Source organism: Solea senegalensis, linkage group LG14 (assembly GCF_019176455.1).
Source record: "Solea senegalensis isolate Sse05_10M linkage group LG14, IFAPA_SoseM_1, whole genome shotgun sequence".
Taxonomy (NCBI): Eukaryota; Metazoa; Chordata; class Actinopteri; order Pleuronectiformes; family Soleidae; genus Solea; species Solea senegalensis.
This window is the reverse complement of record NC_058034.1, coordinates 6,606,816-6,628,131: the sequence shown is the minus strand read 5'-3', so window position 1 is coordinate 6,628,131 and position 21,316 is coordinate 6,606,816. Positions and strand designations below refer to the sequence as shown.

General features: G+C 40.3%; 1 protein-coding gene across 4 annotated transcripts in view; it reads right to left on the bottom strand.

Moving 5' to 3' along the window:
- The window catches only part of LOC122780892 (protein furry homolog-like), a 60,463-nt gene that overhangs the window by 18,552 nt on the left and 20,595 nt on the right, over positions 1-21,316 (bottom strand). For 2 of the 4 annotated variants that reach the window (XM_044044273.1, XM_044044271.1), the window contains 43 exons: positions 19,643-19,851; positions 18,673-18,726; positions 17,371-17,510; positions 17,185-17,281; positions 16,812-16,891; positions 16,244-16,324; positions 15,949-16,117; positions 14,709-14,801; positions 14,507-14,605; positions 14,147-14,248; positions 12,115-12,159; positions 9,267-9,370; positions 9,044-9,152; positions 8,844-8,930; positions 8,588-8,759; positions 8,367-8,499; positions 8,179-8,286; positions 7,818-8,055; positions 7,527-7,703; positions 7,223-7,309; positions 6,872-7,140; positions 6,427-6,634; positions 6,137-6,261; positions 5,988-6,045; positions 5,810-5,901; positions 5,531-5,703; positions 5,284-5,444; positions 5,093-5,203; positions 4,358-4,512; positions 4,165-4,264; positions 3,878-4,046; positions 3,461-3,729; positions 3,242-3,382; positions 2,961-3,129; positions 2,768-2,852; positions 2,474-2,586; positions 2,245-2,395; positions 2,056-2,159; positions 1,788-1,970; positions 1,225-1,426; positions 751-872; positions 472-659; positions 73-167 (listed from right to left, as the gene is read on the bottom strand). In XM_044044273.1, coding sequence (XP_043900208.1) covers positions 73-167; positions 472-659; positions 751-872; positions 1,225-1,426; positions 1,788-1,970; positions 2,056-2,159; positions 2,245-2,395; positions 2,474-2,586; positions 2,768-2,852; positions 2,961-3,129; positions 3,242-3,382; positions 3,461-3,729; positions 3,878-4,046; positions 4,165-4,264; positions 4,358-4,512; positions 5,093-5,203; positions 5,284-5,444; positions 5,531-5,703; positions 5,810-5,901; positions 5,988-6,045; positions 6,137-6,261; positions 6,427-6,634; positions 6,872-7,140; positions 7,223-7,309; positions 7,527-7,703; positions 7,818-8,055; positions 8,179-8,286; positions 8,367-8,499; positions 8,588-8,759; positions 8,844-8,930; positions 9,044-9,152; positions 9,267-9,370; positions 12,115-12,159; positions 14,147-14,248; positions 14,507-14,605; positions 14,709-14,801; positions 15,949-16,117; positions 16,244-16,324; positions 16,812-16,891; positions 17,185-17,281; positions 17,371-17,510; positions 18,673-18,726; positions 19,643-19,762 — 5,738 coding nt within the window. In that variant the 5' untranslated portion in view covers positions 19,763-19,851. The remainder of the gene's footprint in view (positions 1-72; positions 168-471; positions 660-750; positions 873-1,224; positions 1,427-1,787; positions 1,971-2,055; positions 2,160-2,244; positions 2,396-2,473; positions 2,587-2,767; positions 2,853-2,960; positions 3,130-3,241; positions 3,383-3,460; positions 3,730-3,877; positions 4,047-4,164; positions 4,265-4,357; positions 4,513-5,092; positions 5,204-5,283; positions 5,445-5,530; positions 5,704-5,809; positions 5,902-5,987; positions 6,046-6,136; positions 6,262-6,426; positions 6,635-6,871; positions 7,141-7,222; positions 7,310-7,526; positions 7,704-7,817; positions 8,056-8,178; positions 8,287-8,366; positions 8,500-8,587; positions 8,760-8,843; positions 8,931-9,043; positions 9,153-9,266; positions 9,371-12,114; positions 12,160-14,146; positions 14,249-14,506; positions 14,606-14,708; positions 14,802-15,948; positions 16,118-16,243; positions 16,325-16,811; positions 16,892-17,184; positions 17,282-17,370; positions 17,511-18,672; positions 18,727-19,642; positions 19,852-21,316) is intronic. The other 2 variants (XM_044044272.1, XM_044044274.1) reach the window with 1 other exon arrangement.

The window sequence follows — 21,316 nt, the reverse complement described above, 5'->3', positions numbered from 1 at the left end:
AGTTTGATAACGAGAGTAGTGTGAGTAAAACATAAGGAAAATCTTAGTGAGGTTATCAGGAGTAGGGCTTACTGTGCTAAGGCAGTGAGGAGGTCATAGTTTTTGACCGTATCTGCTAGTGTGTCAATGCCTGACTCCAGTGTCAGGAGGAGTTCAATGACAAAGCCCTGAAGAGCAAAAACAACAGCAATCCGTCCATCAACCAAGACACAGATGACTCTTTTATTCACTTCTTAATGTTTTAATTCATGCTTATATACTATGTTCTCTCATGATACAGAGCAAATTGTGTTCTGTGCACTGTAGCATGTTCAGTGCCAACCTGTATCTGTACTGTACAATTGAATCAGAAAATGCAACATGGTTTTACTTGGCTCAATCAGATGCACTTAACCGTGATTGTTTTACGCACATTCAGCACCTAGTATGTCGACTTGTTCACTTCGGAGCAAGACCATGCAATGTTCTTACCTGAGCCTCCTCTCCTGGGTCACCAACTGTCTCTACCAGTCGAGACAGAATGTCAGACAGCGTTGCAGGAGTCAGAGGTTGCTTGAGTGCCCTGAAAATCTGAAATGAGCGTCCAGCGTAGTGGCGAGAAGGACAAGACAGAGCTGTTTGAAGAGCTACTTCACTAAGCAATGGCTCCAGCTGGAAACCTGTGGAGAAACACGTGCACAACAACGGTGATGACAAAGCTGTCCAACACATGTGAGCCAGGGAGAACAAGCAGCAACAAACCAAACAGACCTGACTGAGAATGTTTGAAGACAGTCACAACGTGTCGGACAAAAACACTCAGCTGGTCAGCACTCTTTATGTTGGGGTTCTTGGGTGATACATCTTCATGGTTCCAGAGTGGACCCTTCTTCCTACAAGGCAAGAACAAACACACATTAGACAATGTGACCTGTTAACTGTTAAGAATAATTATGCCACACCACAGCATTTCACATTATCACACCAGGCAAAAAGAATACAATTATACCAACTCCATCATCAAACCCATGCAAAGCAAAAATACCCAGTCCATTCAGACACTGAAGAAAGCATGAAAGCAAATACAGTAATTAAACATGAGTAAAATAATATAAGTGTATTGATCTAGCGCATTGATTAATACCAATACATGTTAGATACTACAGCAGGGCTGAAACAGTTAACAAGTATCTGAAGCTTTCTTTCTCAGAAATCCACATTTTTATGAAACAGGGTCTTTCTAACCTTGATGTGATAAACTCAATGAGAGCTTTAGCCTTCTTGTCCTGTTCAGCAGTGGCATCCACCTCACTGAGGAGTGTGGGGGAGAGGTGGGGCAGAGCAGTGCCCCCTGTCCCCAGACTTATACTGGAGGATGTAGAGCTTGAGCTGAGACCAGAGTCCGTCATAGGTGATGGCTGACAGTCTGGCAAAAGGTCTTGAACTCCTTCAAAAACAAATTACAAACATCAAGATACATGGTATGTTCTGTAGGAATGTCTTTTCTTAATCATATAACAGCACCACAATCTTTTAGATGTCTTAAGGGAAGATATTTTCAATGGGAGTTGGCAGTTTAACATTCAAAACAATGGAAATTAAATGGTAATATTGAGAGACAGGAAACCCAGTCTTGTGGGACTGGTTTGTTGCTTCCACTCTGTGATCTGCTATGGCAACAACAAATGAGAACAATAAAAGCGATGTTTTTGTTACTTTCCCTACAGCTGGTGGGGAATTATTTCTCTAGTCTATCGAATGTTATCGTCTCTTTCTTTCTCCATCCCGAGCTCCACAGCTGAACTGACCTGTAAGGTTGAACTCTGGAGCTACTGGCTTCACAGTCAGGACCCTTGGATCATTGTAGTCTCTGTTGCGCAATAGCACCATTGCCACAGACTGAACATTGCTATTTGCTCCCTGGGCCACAAGCAGGTGAAGCAGTAGACGTTTGCAGTGCTCATAGACTTCTGGGTGCTGGTGATCAAACCCTGGAGAAAAACAACAAGGAAAAATAGTTTAAACTCAGTCCATCACCACCGACGGTCCTACTATACTGTTTAGAAAGCAACCAACCTATAAAAATTGCATGTAACAAGAGGTGCAGGTAGGCGCCCCACTCCACTTTGACCCCATGGTCCACAATGAGGTCTGTCAGTAGAATTACTGCTATGTTACACCTGAAAACACAGAAAACAAAGCTTGACTTGGATGAAAAGAACAACCATGTAATGTTGAAGGAGTTGAAGGTGGTATATGGTTTACCGGTGGAGTGGCACGGCAGGGGTATTGGTCTCTGGCAAGTAGTCCACCAACGGAGACCAGCAGCCGCCTGTTGGAGGGAAGGGGAGAGGCTCTGGCCGGTTGTGATCCATCACTTTCAGACGCCAGTTAGCATAAAGTGGCATAGAGTCACCTAGAGAAGGGACAAGATTATCAGAAATGTATTGTAACTGTGTTGTGAGGGAGAGTTGCAAATCATTTTTTCTCTTACTCTTCTCTTCTTCATAGGAGCCTCCAGAGCTGCTGCTGTAACGAGATTCCAGACGGTGGTGCTGGCGGTTCAGGTTACTGTTCAGGCCACTGTAGATATCCAAGTGGGTGTAACTGCAGACCAGACGTGCTTAGTTAAAAACCAACATGTTTTGGCTGAATTGTCGACTTCTTAAATTTGAAGTATGTTTATACATTCCCAGCCCTCTGAAGGTGTTGCAGACCTGACAAGCCCCATCAGCTCCTCCCATCACTTCCTAACAGTACTAGAATGGTGCTGTTATTTATCTTGTACCTGTCCTCCATGTTAGAGTCTTTGATCTTGCTATCATGATGACCATCATTTCCTGGCACCATGGTATTGCTGCTGGAAGTTGTTCCTGAGCGAGGAGACACAAGATATTGAGCTGAATGCAGTGGCAAAAAATTATTTAGTATTGGCAACATGGCCATATCTAAGAATTAATATATTTCTAATGCTCATTTACCTGAGGTGACTGAGGGGATTTTGTAACTGGAGGTGATGCGGTAATAAGGAGGGTTGTCCATGTGAGTGACAGCTGAGCAAACAGGATCAGTCAACTCAAGCTCACACATCAACTCCTCCAGCAGCTGCATGGTCTTATCTCTGCCCAAGTAAACCACCACACGTTTAACCTGAGGACACAGATACAATATGTCACAGCCGGAAACATGAGGAGAACGTGGCATATGCTGCACATGAGAATATGACAGATACACTGCACAACATTAATGTGCTGGGACTTACATAGGGCAAAAGGCTGGGGTCACTGTTAACTCCCGACATACTGATGAGAAAGTGCAGAATGATTTTGAGGTTCTTTGGCCAGCTGTCTGCTAAAGTGGTCCACACGTTCTCGATCTCTGACCAAGCAAACTCATCCCCATACTGTAAAAATAAACATTGAGATCAAACAATGTCTTCAATTAACATTTACAAAAATTATATTTACACTGACGGGCTCACCTTAGCAGTCATGAACATGAGGTTGTTAAGCACCATGGTTGTTGCACGTGGGGAGCCCCAGCCTTCTCCATGGAGCCATCGCCTACTGTTGACCATCATGGTCTCCCGCTCATGAGCATCCTCTTCATCATCAACACTGCCACAATCCTCTGGTCGCCGTGTAGTTGGTTTAAAGTCAACCAGCTCCACGTTGTTCATCCAAGGCAAGAGGTAATGCAGCATTACTTGACGGCCACCAGGATGTGCTGTCTGGATACGCTGGCTCACCTCTGTAGTATAGACAGTTGGAAGGTATGTGTTTTCTTGGCTTCAAACCTTATTTTAATCTTTTATTCTCAACAGTATAATTAACATCTTCTGAACTGTTCCAAAAATCCAAGGTGTGTTGATCAAAGGGCTGCTAACAACCTCACATACCTGAGAAGATGGGCAGAGTTAGCTCTGGGTAAGTCCTTGCAAGCTCCTCGGACAGCTGATAGTAAGACACAGAGTAGAGGTGCGGTAGAGGTGAGGGAGGGGTCAAGATGCCATCTGTTCGCTGGATCTCCAATTTGTGGGCATAGCGGAAGAGTTTGGGTTCCAGGATCTGTTATTTCCATATACACAAATGTGATACATTTAACCAACACCAAAAGTGAATACAGAAGTGTTATGTGTAGTAGATATGTACTGAACTGAACATTTTATGTGACAGAAACTCTGACCTGTAACAGCTGCATGGCAACTTCATAGATTTCCCTGGAAGAATCTGCTGCCTTGAACAGAATCAGGTTCAGCAGCACCACAGTGTCAAATTGGTAATCCCTAAGAAAAGATATAACACACATCAAGATAGACAAAATACCAATATATATAAAGAAAAAAACTGGTACAGGTGAAACTGGGAATATGTGGTACCTGTTGTGAAAGACATTGGCGATGGCCCTAAAGCAGCCAGCGGCCACGCGACGGGAACCAGTGTAACAGCGATCTACAGCCCAGAACATGAGGTTGCTCTGGTCGGGATTCAGCTCCAACAGCAACATTACAGCCTCACAACCCAGCTGGTGAACCTGGAGAGGAGGATTCAGTGTCAAATGTTAGAACCTTAGGTAAATTCCTTACAGCAATCAGCACACATCTTTTCTTTTTCTGTTGTTCATTAACTCATTTCTTAAAATTTAAAACAAGTATAAAGAAGTAACATTATTGTGGGCACAATAAACTGCTACAAAGGGAAAGGTCTGTCACTTACCTGATTATGGTTAAAATTTCAGATTTTTTCATTTATTACTTTCTTAATTATTGGGTGGGTTTTTTCTGAATGAAATGGTGCCCGCTTGTAGTACTTCTGACCACCACTGTATAGCGCCAGTGTCATGGTACAACAACCTGTGCTACATAACTAACCCCAGGAAGTATTTTGGTTTTGTTTGGTCTAGCTATGTTGTAAAGGACACTATAATTATATATGGTTTCTAAGTGGACTTCAACTGCTGCATTCATAAAACATGATTTCAGGACAAATAGAAGACTCTTCTTTGACCATATACACTCCTACTTTAAACCAATATCTAGTAATCATTGATTATTGCCAAACTAACAAAAGCTTTTTCGTGATTGTGTAGGGCTACCATATAACATTTCACTTACTTTCTTGTCCTGAGAATCCAGGATGTTGTCCAGCCACTTGTAGAGGTAGCCATCAGAGGAGAGGCCAACATTGTCAGCTACAGGTCCACAGCACAACACTGCAGACATGGCCTAGGACATTAGAAAAGTTAATTAGTTATCAGCGAACATTAATTCAAACATTCATATCTTTTAACAAGTTTTGTGTGTACCTTTAGTGCACAGTATTGGTGACGGTTGATCTGCATATTTCTGTCACTGTAGCGGTCCAGGGGAGTGAACATGATGCTGAAAGGCCCAGCCCAGTGACTGAACAACATGAACAGACTGTGCCTCAGCGACTGCTGGGGGAAGATGGTCCTCCTCTGGTGAACTGAACACAAGTAACAAAAGTGAACCAAGACACTAAATTTAAAGATTCAATACAAATAAGAATCTAAAATAAGGTATACGGAGTACCTGGGACATTCTGTATGATATTAGCCACGAGAGCACTGAAGTGGCATCGAATGTCCTTCAGTGTATCAGAGTCCTTGTCATTTTCAGCCTCAAGCAGCTGCCTGGTCAGATCAACGTACTCCAGCAGTGTACTATTCAGAGAGTGGCTCTCTCCATCCAACCCTCCGCTGGCTCTATAAAATGAAAAGTGAAGTAAAACAATACATGATATAGGTAGGTAGGTCTATGGAAGAGCAAATCAATTGCTTCCCTTACTGTGAAAATGTGTCGATTACTTACATTTGACTGATGACACCAGCATCAGCCAATAGCTCAAATATCCGGACCAGCTGGACCCTGAGGATGTCACGACGCCTGCGCCGCTTCATATTCTGCAGAGTAAAGACAGCAGCATTGAAACTCAGTAAACCATCTTTTCTTTCTCACAGAACACTGAAAAATGTAACAGTGAACTTACTTCAGGTCTTCTTTCCAGAGCTTCTTTTATGATGGGATTTAACTCCTCTAACAACTCTCTGGAAAATAAGTAAGAAATAAATTATAAATAATATGTAATTAAGTACAAATACAAAGGTCCACGTATGAATCATGTCATCTGTTGGTTACCTGAAGGCCACAGGGTTGGTCCGGCCAAGCCCCAACACAAGAGACTCTGTGATGTCCATGCTTTCAGAGCGCATCATTGGAACAATGTGTTTGAACAGAAGGGAGGGGGACGGAGTTCCAACAATCTATGCACAGACACAGAAAGAGCAAATTAAAGACTTAAGTATAAAGATAAAATCAATTCAAATAAAGAAGATTCTTAATGTTCATTGTTAGTTATTAGTAAGGAGACTGATGTAGGTCTTAATATAACCTTTCAAAAAAGTGATGTGTGCGCAAATGTTTCTGACCTTTGAATCATAACTGTAGCCGCTGTCCGGCGTGGACGCCAGCGTCTCAGGTGGGGAGCAGCGGACAGAGCCAGAGGTGGAGGATGAGGAACACATGGAGGAGGAAGATGAGGCAGAGCTACAGCAGAGAATCAGGTAGTTCCTCCAAAGGCCAATGTAGGAGTCACTGCTGCTCAGACTGTTCACTTTCTTGGCATTGATGGGGCTACTGCAGGTGGTCACATAGAGAGGGTCAGAGATGAAAATGAGCAGGACATTAGAAATCCCAAAGATGAACTCAGCCGATTTCTGCCTCTTCAGTCTTTTGTCATTTTAAGTCTTGAGAGGCTGATCCACAAGCATAAAATATAATAACATCAAAGATGAATTATCACGGTGTGGCCATTTACATGAAAACGGCCACAATGACAGAAACCCACAAAAACAACACAGACATTAAACGTACTTGATGTCAACTTGGGGGGACAGTAACTGCAGTCGGGTGTTGGCAAACATCCAGGCATAGTTGAGGGCAGTGGGGCAATGTTTGGGCAGGTTCTCCTGCCGCAGGTAGCTGGAGAAGCTGATGACCCAGGGGTCCTGTCCCTGAGTAACGTGGGCAAACACCCAGATGTGTGAGGGGCTCACCACATCAAACTGGTGGCTGATGGGAGAGGAGCTCCATTCTGCAAGCGTCTGAAGATCAATCCCACTGGGACAATATAGCAGGTTGGTCTGCAGAGAAAAGAGGTGAGCTGAGTCTCAAGAGTATATGTGCAACTTTTATGGGTCTGAAAAATATACAAGGCTTATGAACCTGATCAGCTCCAGTGAGATGAATGAAACTCTCCAACACAGATGCGCTTAATCTGTCCATTACATCAATAGCCAACTCTTCATCACTCTGAAAGACACAACAAATGTTAGGAGATAGAGAAGATGAAAAGGTCATAGTAGGATAGGAGAGGGGGAAGGAAAGAGAATAAATAATATATTACATTCAGAAGAAGGCAGTAATGTAACCAGATGGATCCCAACCTCTATAAAACACCACTGAGTACATGCAAAAAAAAAACAATTTAACAACTCTGAACAGAGTCGTACACATTAAGTTTGATTACCTTGCCAATGCCCAGTGCTGTGTGCAGTGCACGGACCTCCTTGAGGACATTAACGGCCAGCCTGCGTGTAGCAGGGCGGCAGCTACACAGAACCACCAGAGCTAAACCTTCAACTACATGTAGTACGCCAAGAGAATGAATACGGTCCAGAGACAGAGAACGTCCACTGCTGGAGCTCTGTTCAAGAAATAAAAGCCTTTGTTATTTCTGTGCAAATACTATCACTGAATAAATGTTAAGACATTAAATTACTAACTCTCAAGGGATTAACGTTATATAGTAGAAACCAACCTGTGCATCATGGCTCTTATTGCTGCTCTGCACTGCTTGCCTCCATTGGCTGATAAGTTGCAAAAGCATTTTGACAGCATTATCCAACAGGGTGGGGTGGACATCAGTCACCTCTCTGACAATGAAGTAGACAAAGCCTGAGAGAACATCCTCACGCCACTCTGGGAAATCAACCATCAGGGCCTGCAGAGTTGTAAAGGCAAGGCCCCGCAACTCCTCATCCATGTGGATGGTCAGTCTAGAGGACAAGAGGGTGTCAACAGGAGGACAAGAAGACATTAGAGAACAAGCAGAGGGCACCAAAAGCTACAGTGTGTTCTGTAGTGACGCATCTGCAGTAAGGCTAGAGATGGTGAATTACTTGGCGAGAAGCTCTATTAGGTCTTGTCTGCTCATGCCATCTGGTATCAGTCTTGGGATGGCGGCCACACATGTGCGGAACAGATCAATCTTTGGCTTCCTCTCTCCCCTAAAGCACAAACAATATATGACATGCTGTTGCAGAATAGAGATGGAGAGATTGACTGTATAGCAGCTGTGGTTACACACGTGATCATGTCCTCAGGCTCCTTGTTGGACATCTGTACACTGGTCATACTCATGGAGCGCCCAACCTCCTTGTCAAGGTGTCGTAGGATGTTATCTAAGGCCTTTCTTACTAGCGGGTAGTACAGTGACATGCCTGGAAACAACCAGCACAGTTGTTACACAAATCAACAAAGATTTTTAAGATGCCCATCTAAAAGTCAAGTTTTAAGAATAGCACCAACCTATGACCTTGGCTTCTTCATCAGTGAGGGTGGTGTTAAGGAAGATCTTTTTGACACGTAAGGTGTTACCAGAGGGCATGATGATTCCTGTTGTAGGCATAGGAGGCTCCCCATCTTTCTGCTGTAGGCTATCGGCAATCACCAAGAAGGCTCGCAAACCGATATTCATCCTCTGGCAAGGCAGAGAGAGAAGAGGATTAGAGAAATCCAACCAACAGTACAGATACAACATCAGATCAAGTCTTATCTCGATTACCTCTGGGTTAATGGTAAACGTTTTGTGAGACTTGCCCACACACAGGAGGTCATAGATAATTTCCTTCATAGCAAAGTCCAGTCTTTCCTGTAGCAACAGCCAAACAGAACAGCAATACCAAAAAAAGTTACTACATTGGTTTATACCTCGATTTATTTCAGTTCTGAAATCTATTACATCAATTCGGGCTTTAGGCTTACCTGAGCTATGAACTGGATGATCTTGACAAAGATGTTGAGGGGCGTGTCTCTTGGCACAACACTGCGCGAACCTTTGGGGAAAAGTGCTGAAACGATGCTAAGAAGACGGCTAAAAGGAAAAACAGAGAAAGTCTTAAAATCATTACACAACTTCTACATAGGCTTAGTTTTGTGTTAGTGTATATAAACTGAGGGTCAATGTGGAGTTGACTGTGGAACTGACCTTTGTGTGACCGTATTACTCTCACACTTGATCCTGATAATGTAGACCCACAACAGCCTGTAGAGCGACTCCAGAGCAACACGAGACATTTTTGGGTCTTTGTTCTGTGGATGTAAATATAATAATCCAAAACTGAATCACTATAATTTATCACGACAATCACATCAACCCACCTGATCATGTTGTTGTCTACTGGAGAACGTCAGATTGTACATATTAAAGATGTGCAACAATTTCAACAGCTTATGGACACATTTGATCTTCACTGTGAGTGTATGGGTTGAAGTGAGTCATAGTGCACTGGGCATCACAGTCAAAAGTCCACAGGGTCTTAAAAATGCTAAGCTTCAAAGGTTTTTATTTCAATATATTTGTGAAGATGTCATCACAATTTTATGACCTGTAAGAAGGAACACCGAGTATGGGGACAGTCACTTTCAGCCAGAGGGAGTCAACATTAAGAAATAATTTCAGTCATTACAATACAAACTTTTATACCCACTTAAACAGAATCATGTGCAGGAGTTCAGTCAAACCATCTGCTGTGCTGAGGATATGTTTTGTTATGATACATGCACAGAGCCATATTGTGAGCTCATAGCATGTTGTGTGCCATCTCATCCTGGTTCAAGGATTAACAAAGGACATGTTTTACCCTGATGGTCTACTGGAGGTCCAATATTTGCACAAACTACTGTACATTTAGCACTGACAAAAAAAATAAATTAATGTCCATATTTTGATGCGAACCACTTTCATACACAACAAGTTTTGAAAATGGTGCCATTAATGGCACAGTACAACACGCAATGACTTGAGCATGGTATACCATAAAACAGAGCAGAAGACCAATATGTTATGTCAGAGACCGATATCTTGAAACCTGGCTAAATCTTTGTTACTCGGAAGTGTTTTAAATTCAGTACAATTCAGATCTGTACAGAACTGAAGTCCAAACCACAGTCAAACAAATGCAGGTTTTAAACTTTGGCTGCATGAGGTCAGAATTTTTACATTTTGACCGGTCAGAATTTCACTAGTTGGTGTTTTGTTATTAGTTTAAATTATTGTAATGTATTAGGTAGGTTTTTGTTTTTTCTTGTTATCTTAAGTATATCTATATGAAGAATTTACATAATGATATAAAAATAAGCTTGAGACCATGAAAAAAAGATACAGAGAGGTACATAGAGAACCACTGTCACATGAGAACGATATTGGTAAAGTCCTGTTCCTGTGTGGATAAGGCCTAAGCCCTCATGTCAACAGCCAATGAGGCAGGTTCTTGAGAAAAGCATGTAAGCCTGTTACCCTAAAAGCAACTACAAGAGGAAAAACATTGCAACAAGATCACTCCACATTGTAAAAACTCCAAATTCCACAAATGCATGTAATTTTTCTTTTCATTCTAAGCCTCTTTGACCCTATTAAAAATAGGAGGGGGCACAATATTAAATGTGAAGTTTGTTTTCAAAAAGGCAACATCAGAAGACTACTTTGTACAACACAGATAAGCTGACTAATAAATTGTGTATCCCTGATAAACACAGACAAATATAGTAACCATCTAATACCTGACAAAGGTCATCGCGACTACTCAACATACACAACTAAAGCAACACCACAGGTTACAATGTCACGACAAAGTTCACTACTTTCACTGAGTAACACTTTAGTGGCACGTCACAAAAGCAAACAACCGACTACCTTCAGCCAAGCAGGCTGAACTGTACTGCCCTACGTCCTGGTGAGGACCAGGGGCCTCATTTATAAAGCTTGCGTACGCCACTTTCTATGCAAAGTTTGGGATTTATAAAAAAAAAAAAACTTGACAAGAAAGATTTTATTTGCGACACAAATAAACAACCTGTTTGACTGATACGTCCTGAAACGCGCACCTTCCACACGAACACACAAATAAACAAATACTTGATATGCTTTACTGCAAAATACCTTTTTCAAATTATTATAAAACCAACAATTTTTCTGTCATTTATCAGATTGCGCAAATGATGCAAAAGCTGGTTTGTCTCTGTTAGAGGATCAAACAAAAGAGCCAGAGGGAGAGAATTTTCAGAAAACAGTCACATCTGCAGGTGCAGTGATGATGAATGGATTTTGAACCGGTTCTGACTTTCACGCACTGTCCTGCTGGATCTCTGTGCCACACTGGATCCAGTGTCAGCATGCACAGAAACTGGCTTCTATAACATGCGATTACTGTGTGTACAAATTAACAAACACTCTTACAATGTCTAATGTCCTCGATCTATTCACGAACCTTGCAGGCGATACCTATACAAACGGTGGATAGCCTACTCAGTATTTTCCCCAGAACCCACAGTGCAGAGAGCAGTGGGACTTAAGTGTGGGCTGTTGTAGAGCAGCAACATTGACCTTCTGCATTTACAGCATCTGCCACATTCCGTCACTCTAAACATCTTTTTTGTCATTAGTGATGACAAAACTGTATAAAAATTTTTTTTACCTCGATTACTGATTATGTTAACTTCCTATGCTGTGTTTGCTATGATTTTCCAGTCACTTCCGATCAATGAATATTAATATGGGGGATTTTTCTGACTATTTATGGTCATGTGTGGGCATTACCTGAAGCCCGCAAAAGCTGCGCCGCATTTTGAGTTGGTTGCGATTTATAAAGAGAAACTGGCGGGGGACGTGTGTGCGCATTGTTTTATCAATCCGAATATTTTTTTGCGTAAGCAGATTCTGTGTTTCCTACGTACACCGACTTTTCAGGCGCATCTACGCACAGTTTTATAAATGAGGCCCCTGGTGCGCTAAAGAACGGGAGCACCAGGCAGGTTGCTGACACCAGTAAACTCACCTGCAGGGTCTCAATCTGCTTTCGGATGCTGTTGTTAGACGGCATCTGGAGCGAGTCAATGTGAGAAAAAAGGATCAAATGACAAGACAAAGAATGTAGGATTTGGGGAGGGACACATGCAAGTTATAGGCAAAAACAAAAACATTAACTAAACAAATATGACAAGAGCAGTGCAACAAACTTTACCCTTGTCAATGTGAGAGAACAAAAATCTATGTTATTTTACTGGAATGAAACATAGTTTAAATGCCACCTGTGGATTCACAAGTAGCATGTAGGTGATGCAAAGTTTTTGTATTTGTTGTGACATTTTTAATGAAGAGTGAGCTAAACCTAGCAAAACAAAAACATATGGCGTGCTGTGGTCTGGGAATCAATGGAAAATACAGATAAATAGAGGAGTGGATATGAGGAAAAACATGTAACGATTTAGATGGAAAATGATTGGGAATAAAACCAATAGCCTGCTTCTCCCACAAAGCTTACAATAAGCATCCCCCAAGTCAGCAGTCCATTAAAATATATGTCAAACTTTATTTTAACCCTGTGGGCTTTTAAGTTGGGCTTCACAAGTACAGCTTAAATGATATTCTTTGTTAGCTTATCAAATCCTGTTTTTACCATTGATCGGGTTTTAGAAAAGACTAGTAGTGACAGATTTTCATTCATAGGACCATGCAAATACATCAGGAATTCATCAATGAATTTGCTTATATTATAAATTCACATCAGTTTTACTATACTGAATTATCTATTCCACTCTTAATTTGGTCTTACATTCTTTAGTAACAACCTCTCCATCCTTACTTTAAATATGATGTTTCCTGGGAAACAGAAAACAATGAGAAGTTTGTGAATATGAAAAACACATTTTTACCTATTTGAAATAATGAAAATCTTTTTTGTACAATGACCTTTCGGTGAAGCCCAACTCTAAACAAATACAAAAGGTAAATGTTCATTAGCAGCCAGAGGGTTAAAATCACGTTTTGTAAATGAAGCCCTAAATCATTGAAATCATCACTTCACCAAAACACAAATTGGCAAAACCATCCCAATCAAAAGGATCAACATCACCACTCAGGAAACTGATTTAAATGAAATCAAATGCGGGAAGGCAAAAATGATTCTAAATAGTAAAAAGTAGATGCTGGAGTGAGATCACTGAAAAGACAGATGGCCATTCACATCAATCAGAGACCACCATCACAAAGATGCAACCAGGAACTTATCCACTACAAACTCAAACAATCCCTACAAAAGGTAATCTATGCAGAAGGGAAAGGACAATGAGTCGGTCAGACAGTCAATGATTTGGTCAGTCACCCTCTTGGTTGAATTTTCTCGATGATAGTCAGGAAGAGGAGAAAAGTAGGCTTGATCTGTTTGTAATTGGTTCACAAGGAATCATAACAGACCTGAGTTAAAACAGCACTTGAGAGAACATGACAGATGAAATATATTCAGTAAAGCCACAAATTAGATATTTCTGACATAGAGTTAAGAGACTGTATATTTTATTAACATAACTGTGAACTTCTTTGTGGTTAATAAGTCTTGTTTTTCATTTGCATGTTTGCTTTTGTCCATTCAGAACATCAATTAGTTGAAAATGAGGTTTTTGCAGTTGTGGTTCTATTATTGTATTATTAAATCAAGTGCTATTCCTGTCCAGATCTGGTAGTTGATCATGGGGGGGGAGTGAACATTATGACCTTTAGACAGAGCCACAGAGCACACCTTTCACAACTTATTCAATCAGTGGTATTAACCATGTGCTGTCCAATAATTTAGTTTTTACACTGATAATGTGGCTGCGTCACACCAAAGTCAGTTTCTGTGAGCTTAAAGTCAAAGAAAGTAAATGACTTTGTAATGCCGCCAAGAACAAAATTTCCTTTGCCTTATGACATTTCACTGATTTAGGCAACAACAAGCAAAGTATCTGAACAACACAATCATTGTACAGTTCGTCAGAGCATGATGTAAAAAAAACAACAAAAAACTCTAAGAAGGCTCAGATTGGCAGTACCTTCAGGTGGGAGAGGCAGTTCTGGAGGAAGATGTGCCAGTTGTTGAGGAAGAACTGCTTCTGACTAACACACAGCAGGCATGTCACCAGGGGATACAGAGCCTGTGGAGGACAACAGTGTTGTTATCAAAAAAGAAAGAGTAGTTTACCCAGCAAGTCAGTCTGAGGATTGCTCTGTAAACATTAAGACTAACACAGAGGTTTTATTTATATATTGCAGTTAAACATTTTGGAATGATAATGTCAGACTGAGTGATGAAGATATGAAAGTGTAAAACAAATGGAGAACATTAAAGATGCAGAGTATATAGTGATAAAAATGGGGAGGGAGACAGAGGGAAAAAATATTAGAATTATTACCAAAGAATGCTTCTTTCTGGAACTAAGGTCGAATGTCGTCTGGTACAACATCTCCACAAAGTTCTTCAGGCACGGCACATTGACTTCATTTTTTACCGCCTGAAGATTGACAAGTTATTTCCATAAATCAACAAAAGCACATTGAGAAATTAATTTATATTGAAGGCATAATTTGTGGGAAGAGTATTTAAAGTTTACTTACAGCTGCGACAGGGATGAGGATCTCAACAAAAAGGCCTGCTAAAGCATGCTTTATGTCCTTATCTTTCACTTCCAGGAAATATTGCGCACACTCCTAAGAAAAAAACAGCATGGATGCGAATAAGAAAAAGAGGAGACAGATGTAGCTTGATAAGAATTTACAGTGCTGACACAGTAACACTGACCTTGACCTATGTTTATGAGTTTAACTTGATAAGTATTTGTTCCATTTCAGCATGTTTCACTTTTACTTTGGTGCACTTTGAGGCACATTGTAAGTGCTCTTTTTATTTTGTTGTTTGTTTTATTTTTTGTTTGATAACTGCTAAACAGAAAATGGTACCAAGTGCACATTTGAATTCATCCAAGTATGAATAGAAGCCACCGCTGTCAATGTATAATAATAACAATAATAATAATAATGAGTACATTTTATCAGATTAAAATATCAATGAATCAGTTAATATTAGACTAATGTTGAACCAAAATCTGCTCTTTACATGACAAAACAGGAACATTTATTGTTATTTTGCCTTAATAAACCAAGCCAGTGAGGCATGGAAACATTGCTCTTATCATACATTTGACAATTTTGGAAGAAAAATAGATTCAATAAATTTAGTTTAATAAATATCTACACAATCATCAAGTATCTTCTACTGCTCAGGCTCTAAAAGATAATTATCTGGGTAGAAATCATGATATATGCTGAGAGTCAGTGGCAGACATAAACCACTGCATGTTCCATTAATACATGAAGAAATCACACTTGCGTTAAGAGAGAACAGTCTGTGTGTTGCTGCTGAGAGATTGATTAAATAAAGTTACTGCCCCTTTCATGGCTCTTGGCAAAGCCTGAAAAACACAGACGCGCACCTTGGCCAACGTTACCTTTGATCGTTACTTATCTAGTTTTATGAGCGACTGCTATGGAGAGTTGCTGAGTCTGAACAAAGGGGCAAGAGTAAAAAAACTGTTTGGAGCAATTAATAAAATACACATATCAGCCACACTCACTGTTGGCAGTACATTTTGGGAAATATGCATGAATAAAATAAAACTAGAGAGAGCACTCAGACTACAAACCTCCATCAAAAAATACCTTGATCACCACCTTTATCTAATTATTTCTTTCTTGGGTCACATAACCTTTTATTGACATTTGGAGTCATGCTGCTCACAGACAGACAAAACAGAGACAAACACAGGCAAAAACCTCCATGGCAGAATGAATCATTTACCTGCATGAACTGAAATGAAGCCTCAAAATCCTCCACAGGATACATTTTAACGCGGAAGAACTTCATGCCCATGATAAGACTGATGACGCTCTGGACTACAAAAGGACTCTGCTCTTTTTGTCTCAGCTCCTTTAATTCTGTGATGAACTTTTTCCTTACTGCCTGAAACCTGAGCACACAAACAAACACAGAGATATAAACATATAGACAAAAAAAGAAAACTGACCGAGAATTACACAAGTTGAAAAAACTTCCGCCAGGGTTTCAGGTGAAAGGCAAAACTAAAGTCACTCACTTTGACTGTGTGAGCACTCCAATGACCTCAGCATACAGGTCCGCAATGATATGCACATTGCTAGTGTTGGGGCCACAATACCTGTAAATTGATGTAATGATACATAAAAACAACAGTGCCCAAATAGTGACTACTACAACTGTAAAACCAAATCTAGCACATTCATTACAACTTTTTACTTCTATTTTTTTTTTAATTTTTACCTAAATGAAAAGTACCAAGTCATGAAATCTAAATAAATAACTAAGTAATAAACAGAACATGGTAAACCAAAAACTTTAAACATAAGCTCAGTTTTGTACACACTGTCATTATCATATATAACGTGTTACATAATATTATTCAAATAGTAATAATAATGATAATAATAACAATCTGATAGCATGATGTCAGAGATTCTAAACATTTAATACAAAGTTCTCATTTATGAAACTGATCAGTTTTTGAATGACACACATATGCAAGATATTCCAGTGGAACTAGTTCAAACAGTTTTCAATGCCATTGCCACTTTTTTCTGAAGTCTTCTTCATGTGTGTCAGTGATCTGGGTGTCTGTGCTAACTTACCCCTCTTTGTGTTTAAAGTGCTTGAATGCCAGGTTTAGAACTTCATGGACTAAAACATCTGGCACTGGGTGAAGAGGAATCTGTGACGTAAACATAGAATCATTAGCCTTATCAGAAACATTGATAGTTGTTTTTACTTTTCTGCCATTCATCAGGCCTCCCTGCAGGAGCAAAGCCAAGGACAACTTTGCTCTGTTCTCTGGGGTTTGGCTTAGTTCAGAATGTTGCCCTGATCTAGACATTTCAGTTTGTTTATTTACCCTGTCCCCCTGTGGAGAAAGACATCAATAACAAAACTGCAATTCATTTCTGTAGCACATAAGATTAAGTAGTATAATACTAATCTACATTCTTATAAAATAGAATGGCTCACCTGTTTCAGAACTTCCACAGAAACTAAACAAAAAATGAAATCTATGGCTAAGTCCCTCCGTTCTAGAAGGTAATCTTTATCCCGGTGCTGTTCATCTCTATAAAGCAGAAGAGAAAAATTGTTTTGAGTTTGTTAGTTAGTTCATTTGAAACTGGTTTAAAGAATAAAATAAGAGGATCATCTCACCCTTTGGACTTTGTACTTGAGCGAGGCCTGTACTCATAAGACTCATCCTCAGTGCCGCTCTGCCGCCGGTACCAGTCAAAAAGTGTGCGAAGCAGGGAGGGCAAACAGTGTTCTGCTATTGAGCTCATAGAGCTTATTAACTGAAAAACAAATTGCAAACATTAGATTCACATATTACAGGTAAAGCACATAACCTGCATTTTGCATGTGCACAGTAAACATATCCACAAAATATACACAAAAATAGTAAGCTGTGTGCAGAATGGTGCTCGACAAGCACAGATTAAATGGGCATTCAATAACTGAATAGCAGACGGGAAGTAGGTATTCTCAACTAGCGAGTGGAATAATGTAGCTATTAATATTTTCAATACAGAATGTCATTATTGAGCAGCTTCACAGCCCATTTGGTTCTGCTTCATTTCATTTGTATAACAGAAATGATACTTAATATAATTTCTCTGAACCCTAGTTTTTGATTGCATCAGTGATGATGTCAGATAGTGCCTTGCTTCTACATGAACAAGCCAATCAACTCAATAGTTAACAAGGTCCAGTGTGTAAAATGTGGATGAAACAATTTTTTTTATTTGGCCCCACAATGGAACTAAACATCTTTACAATTTTGATGCTAACTGACGGCTAAATCAGTACGGGATATTCAGCTGCAACATGAAACTTTACCAACAGCTGTGTTTTTGTTTGACAGCAGTAAACCACAGGATTAGTCAATACAGAAAACAAGAAATCTGGACTAGTGTTTTTTTGACATATAACATGGCATGCTGTGGTCAGTATGCTTAAACTATTCAGGTGTATGTGTGTCTGTGAGGGCCAGTGCAGCGTAATGACGGAGGTGGATGATGAATGCTAGGCAGGAGAGTTATTCAACTGCTCCCCTTGCCCTTACGGCACCAAGAAGACACACTCCAGTGCCCCATGCTGATATACTGCTGAGGATGACACAGCGATTCTGCACTCTCTTGCTCTCAATACCCATTTTCTCTCTCTCTCACTCACAATGGGGACAGCTGGATCTATAGCACCATATCCTCATTGGCTTTGTGTTGTGCTGAACAAAGCATTCTGCCGCAGGCGGGCCCATTGTATAGAATTCTGCACCAGCTACAGATGAGGGACAGACCGGCCACTGAGAGGGGGGATTGATTGGGTGGAGTTGGAGATTCAAATACTCTGCACACATACAAAGGTGGAAGAGCGAGTCTCTTGACTCTGGGAAATGATTATGTCACGTCCATACACCCCAGTGGTATACAGATTTTAACCGATAGTTGAACTGACCTGGTCAAATTGTGCATCCTCCCCTCTTTGGAGGGATCGGGACAGGGGTTTCTCCTGTAAGAGAGATGTGACAAGAGACACATTATAAGAAGTGTGGTACTTGCATACAATTAGATTGTTGGTAGGTAAATAGCAGACGTGATAATGATAAAGCAAGAGGGAAAGAAAAACATCATGCATAAGCTGAGTAAGGGTCTGAAAGAAAGTGAGGTTAAAAGGCCTTCTGTTAAGGCCTAATTTATGCTCCGCCGCTTTTTTAAGTGTTAAGTGAAATGGACAGAAAAAAAGTGTCACTCGTAAAGGTTGTCCACCTTTGGGATTTTCTAATGTTGTGGACACCATAGTATTATAGTGTGATTAGCGTGATTTGTCATCGTCATCATGTAAAAACTCCATCTTTAACTTTTGGACCAAAACATCTTAAATGGACCACGTCCATTTATTGCACAACGGCTGTCCTCTCATCAAAAGTAAATCTAAATTATACAAAAAAAATTAAAATATATTAATTATCAAAACAAGGGGGGAAAAGCACAGTTATAAATACTGATAAACAAGCCAGCATACAGTAATTATGATACAATGTAAACTGGAAAATCACTTTATTTAGACTTCTAAAATGTAAGCTCAAGTATAAATCAGGCTTTACCCTGCTACAGGACCCTCAAGTAAAAGAAAGGTAGAGTTCATTGAAAAAAGGGAACAAATGACTAGAACAGGGCAGTTGAAGGTCAGCCAAAAAAGTCCGTTATTAATGATCAATTATGCAACTCATGGCCATAAAGATTATGTGCCTCTCATGCCTGTTTCCTCACACATCTTTCAGTTTTTCATGAAACAGACAAAGGCACTGGCAGTTAGTTGCAAAAGAGAAGAGGTTGTCTCAGCAGTGTGTGCCACATCACGTGTTGTGTATTGAATTTCATTTCCTGTGTTTCTAGACACCAGCATTCACCCCCTGTGGACTCACCAGTGGCTCTGCCATCACCATCTCGATCTTCTTCTCCGCAAGCACAGCAAATTCTGCAAAAAGGCTCTTGATGACAAACTCCCCAGGCTTAAGCTCGGGGTCGATGGTGATGCTCGACATGGCAGCAATGTTGTGTTTCTCCCACGAAAGGGGAGTCACAGAGGTGGGGGTACGACGTCTACTTGCGCTGCTGCTGACTGGTGCAGATGCTGCAGAGTGACCAGAAGATAGAGGTTAGGAAATACTACAGTGAGAGTAAAACCAGCAGGGTCAGACAAGGAACAACATTTATGTAAAGCATGATATGCACTAGCTCCGATTGAAACAACACACATTTCCTTGAGAGGCAAATTTACTAATGTGATGAAAGAGATCAAGAACAAAAAAAAAAATATCTACATGATTCAAATCCCTAAATGCGCAAACTGTTCACCCACACCCACAGAAAAGAAAACATAAGGAAAACAATAACTCCATTAAAAATTCATAAATCAAAATTGTGAAAAAAATGTGTTGATGTCTAAATCTAAAATCTTTCTCATCCTTCAGTTTCTCCCTTAGGGGTCACCACAGTGGATCTTTCAGTGATCCGCATATTTGATTTGATAAAAGGTTTTACACCGGATGCTCTTCCTAATGCAGTGCTTGCCATTTATCCAGGCTTGGGACTGGCACTAGGAGTACACTGGATGTGCACACCCAGTATCATTATCACATTAAAAGGTATATTACACACCATTTCTTTGAGCAACAATGGTCTGGAAAATAAACTATACTGCTGCTCTTGCAAAACTGATTTGGAAGAAAAGAAAACAGACATACGTGATGACAAGAAATGTTTGAATAGGTCAACATTTTGATTTCTTACCCGGAGATAGAGATTGATACCACTCTCACGTCCGTAAAGTAAATATGAAACTAGCAGCCAGTTAGCTAAGATGAGCACCGACAGTAGAAAAGGACACAGGTGGCCTTGGTCTATCCATCCAATTTATCAAAAGAGGCCATCCTGATTTAAGATAACAAATCTATCAAATGTTAGACCAGATTATCAATTGTCTGCATTGCCTTTTCATTGTAGGGATGTAGTTTCCATTTCAACTGGTGCAAATGCAAATTCTCAAATAACAACAAATAATGTACAATTTATATACAAATAGAGATTACCATTTTCCCTTAGCTAATAATTTTATTTTCTCTGCACTTCTGCTCCTCAGTGGTATTCAGTACACGGGGAACAATAGATTCTGTGGTAACCAGGAAGAAACAGAACAAGGCCTTTTCTGGGAGGGAATAAGGTAAAGGGTCAGTTAACTATTGGTGGCCATCTTGGCTCGATTAGACAAAACTATAATTGGTGTCCCAGCTGTAGCATACATCAATTCAGAGTAGTAATGAAGGACAGAGGCAATGTGATCTCTTCCTCTGTCTTTGACTAGCCAAGTGTTTCATGACGTTAATGCAGTTTTCATGCATCCGAGTTTAGTAAATGGAAAATCAAATTAGTAAAAGGCACTTCTTCAGGAAATTTTAAGTGGAAACCTCAGTGATTTCCATTTAGCATGTTTCAATCTGTAAATCTGTTTGCGTGATATTCTTCAGACAGCAGTCTTTCTTTGTACCAAATGGCAACTGTTCAGTCCACCCAGTCTATATATATTTAGTCTGTGAACC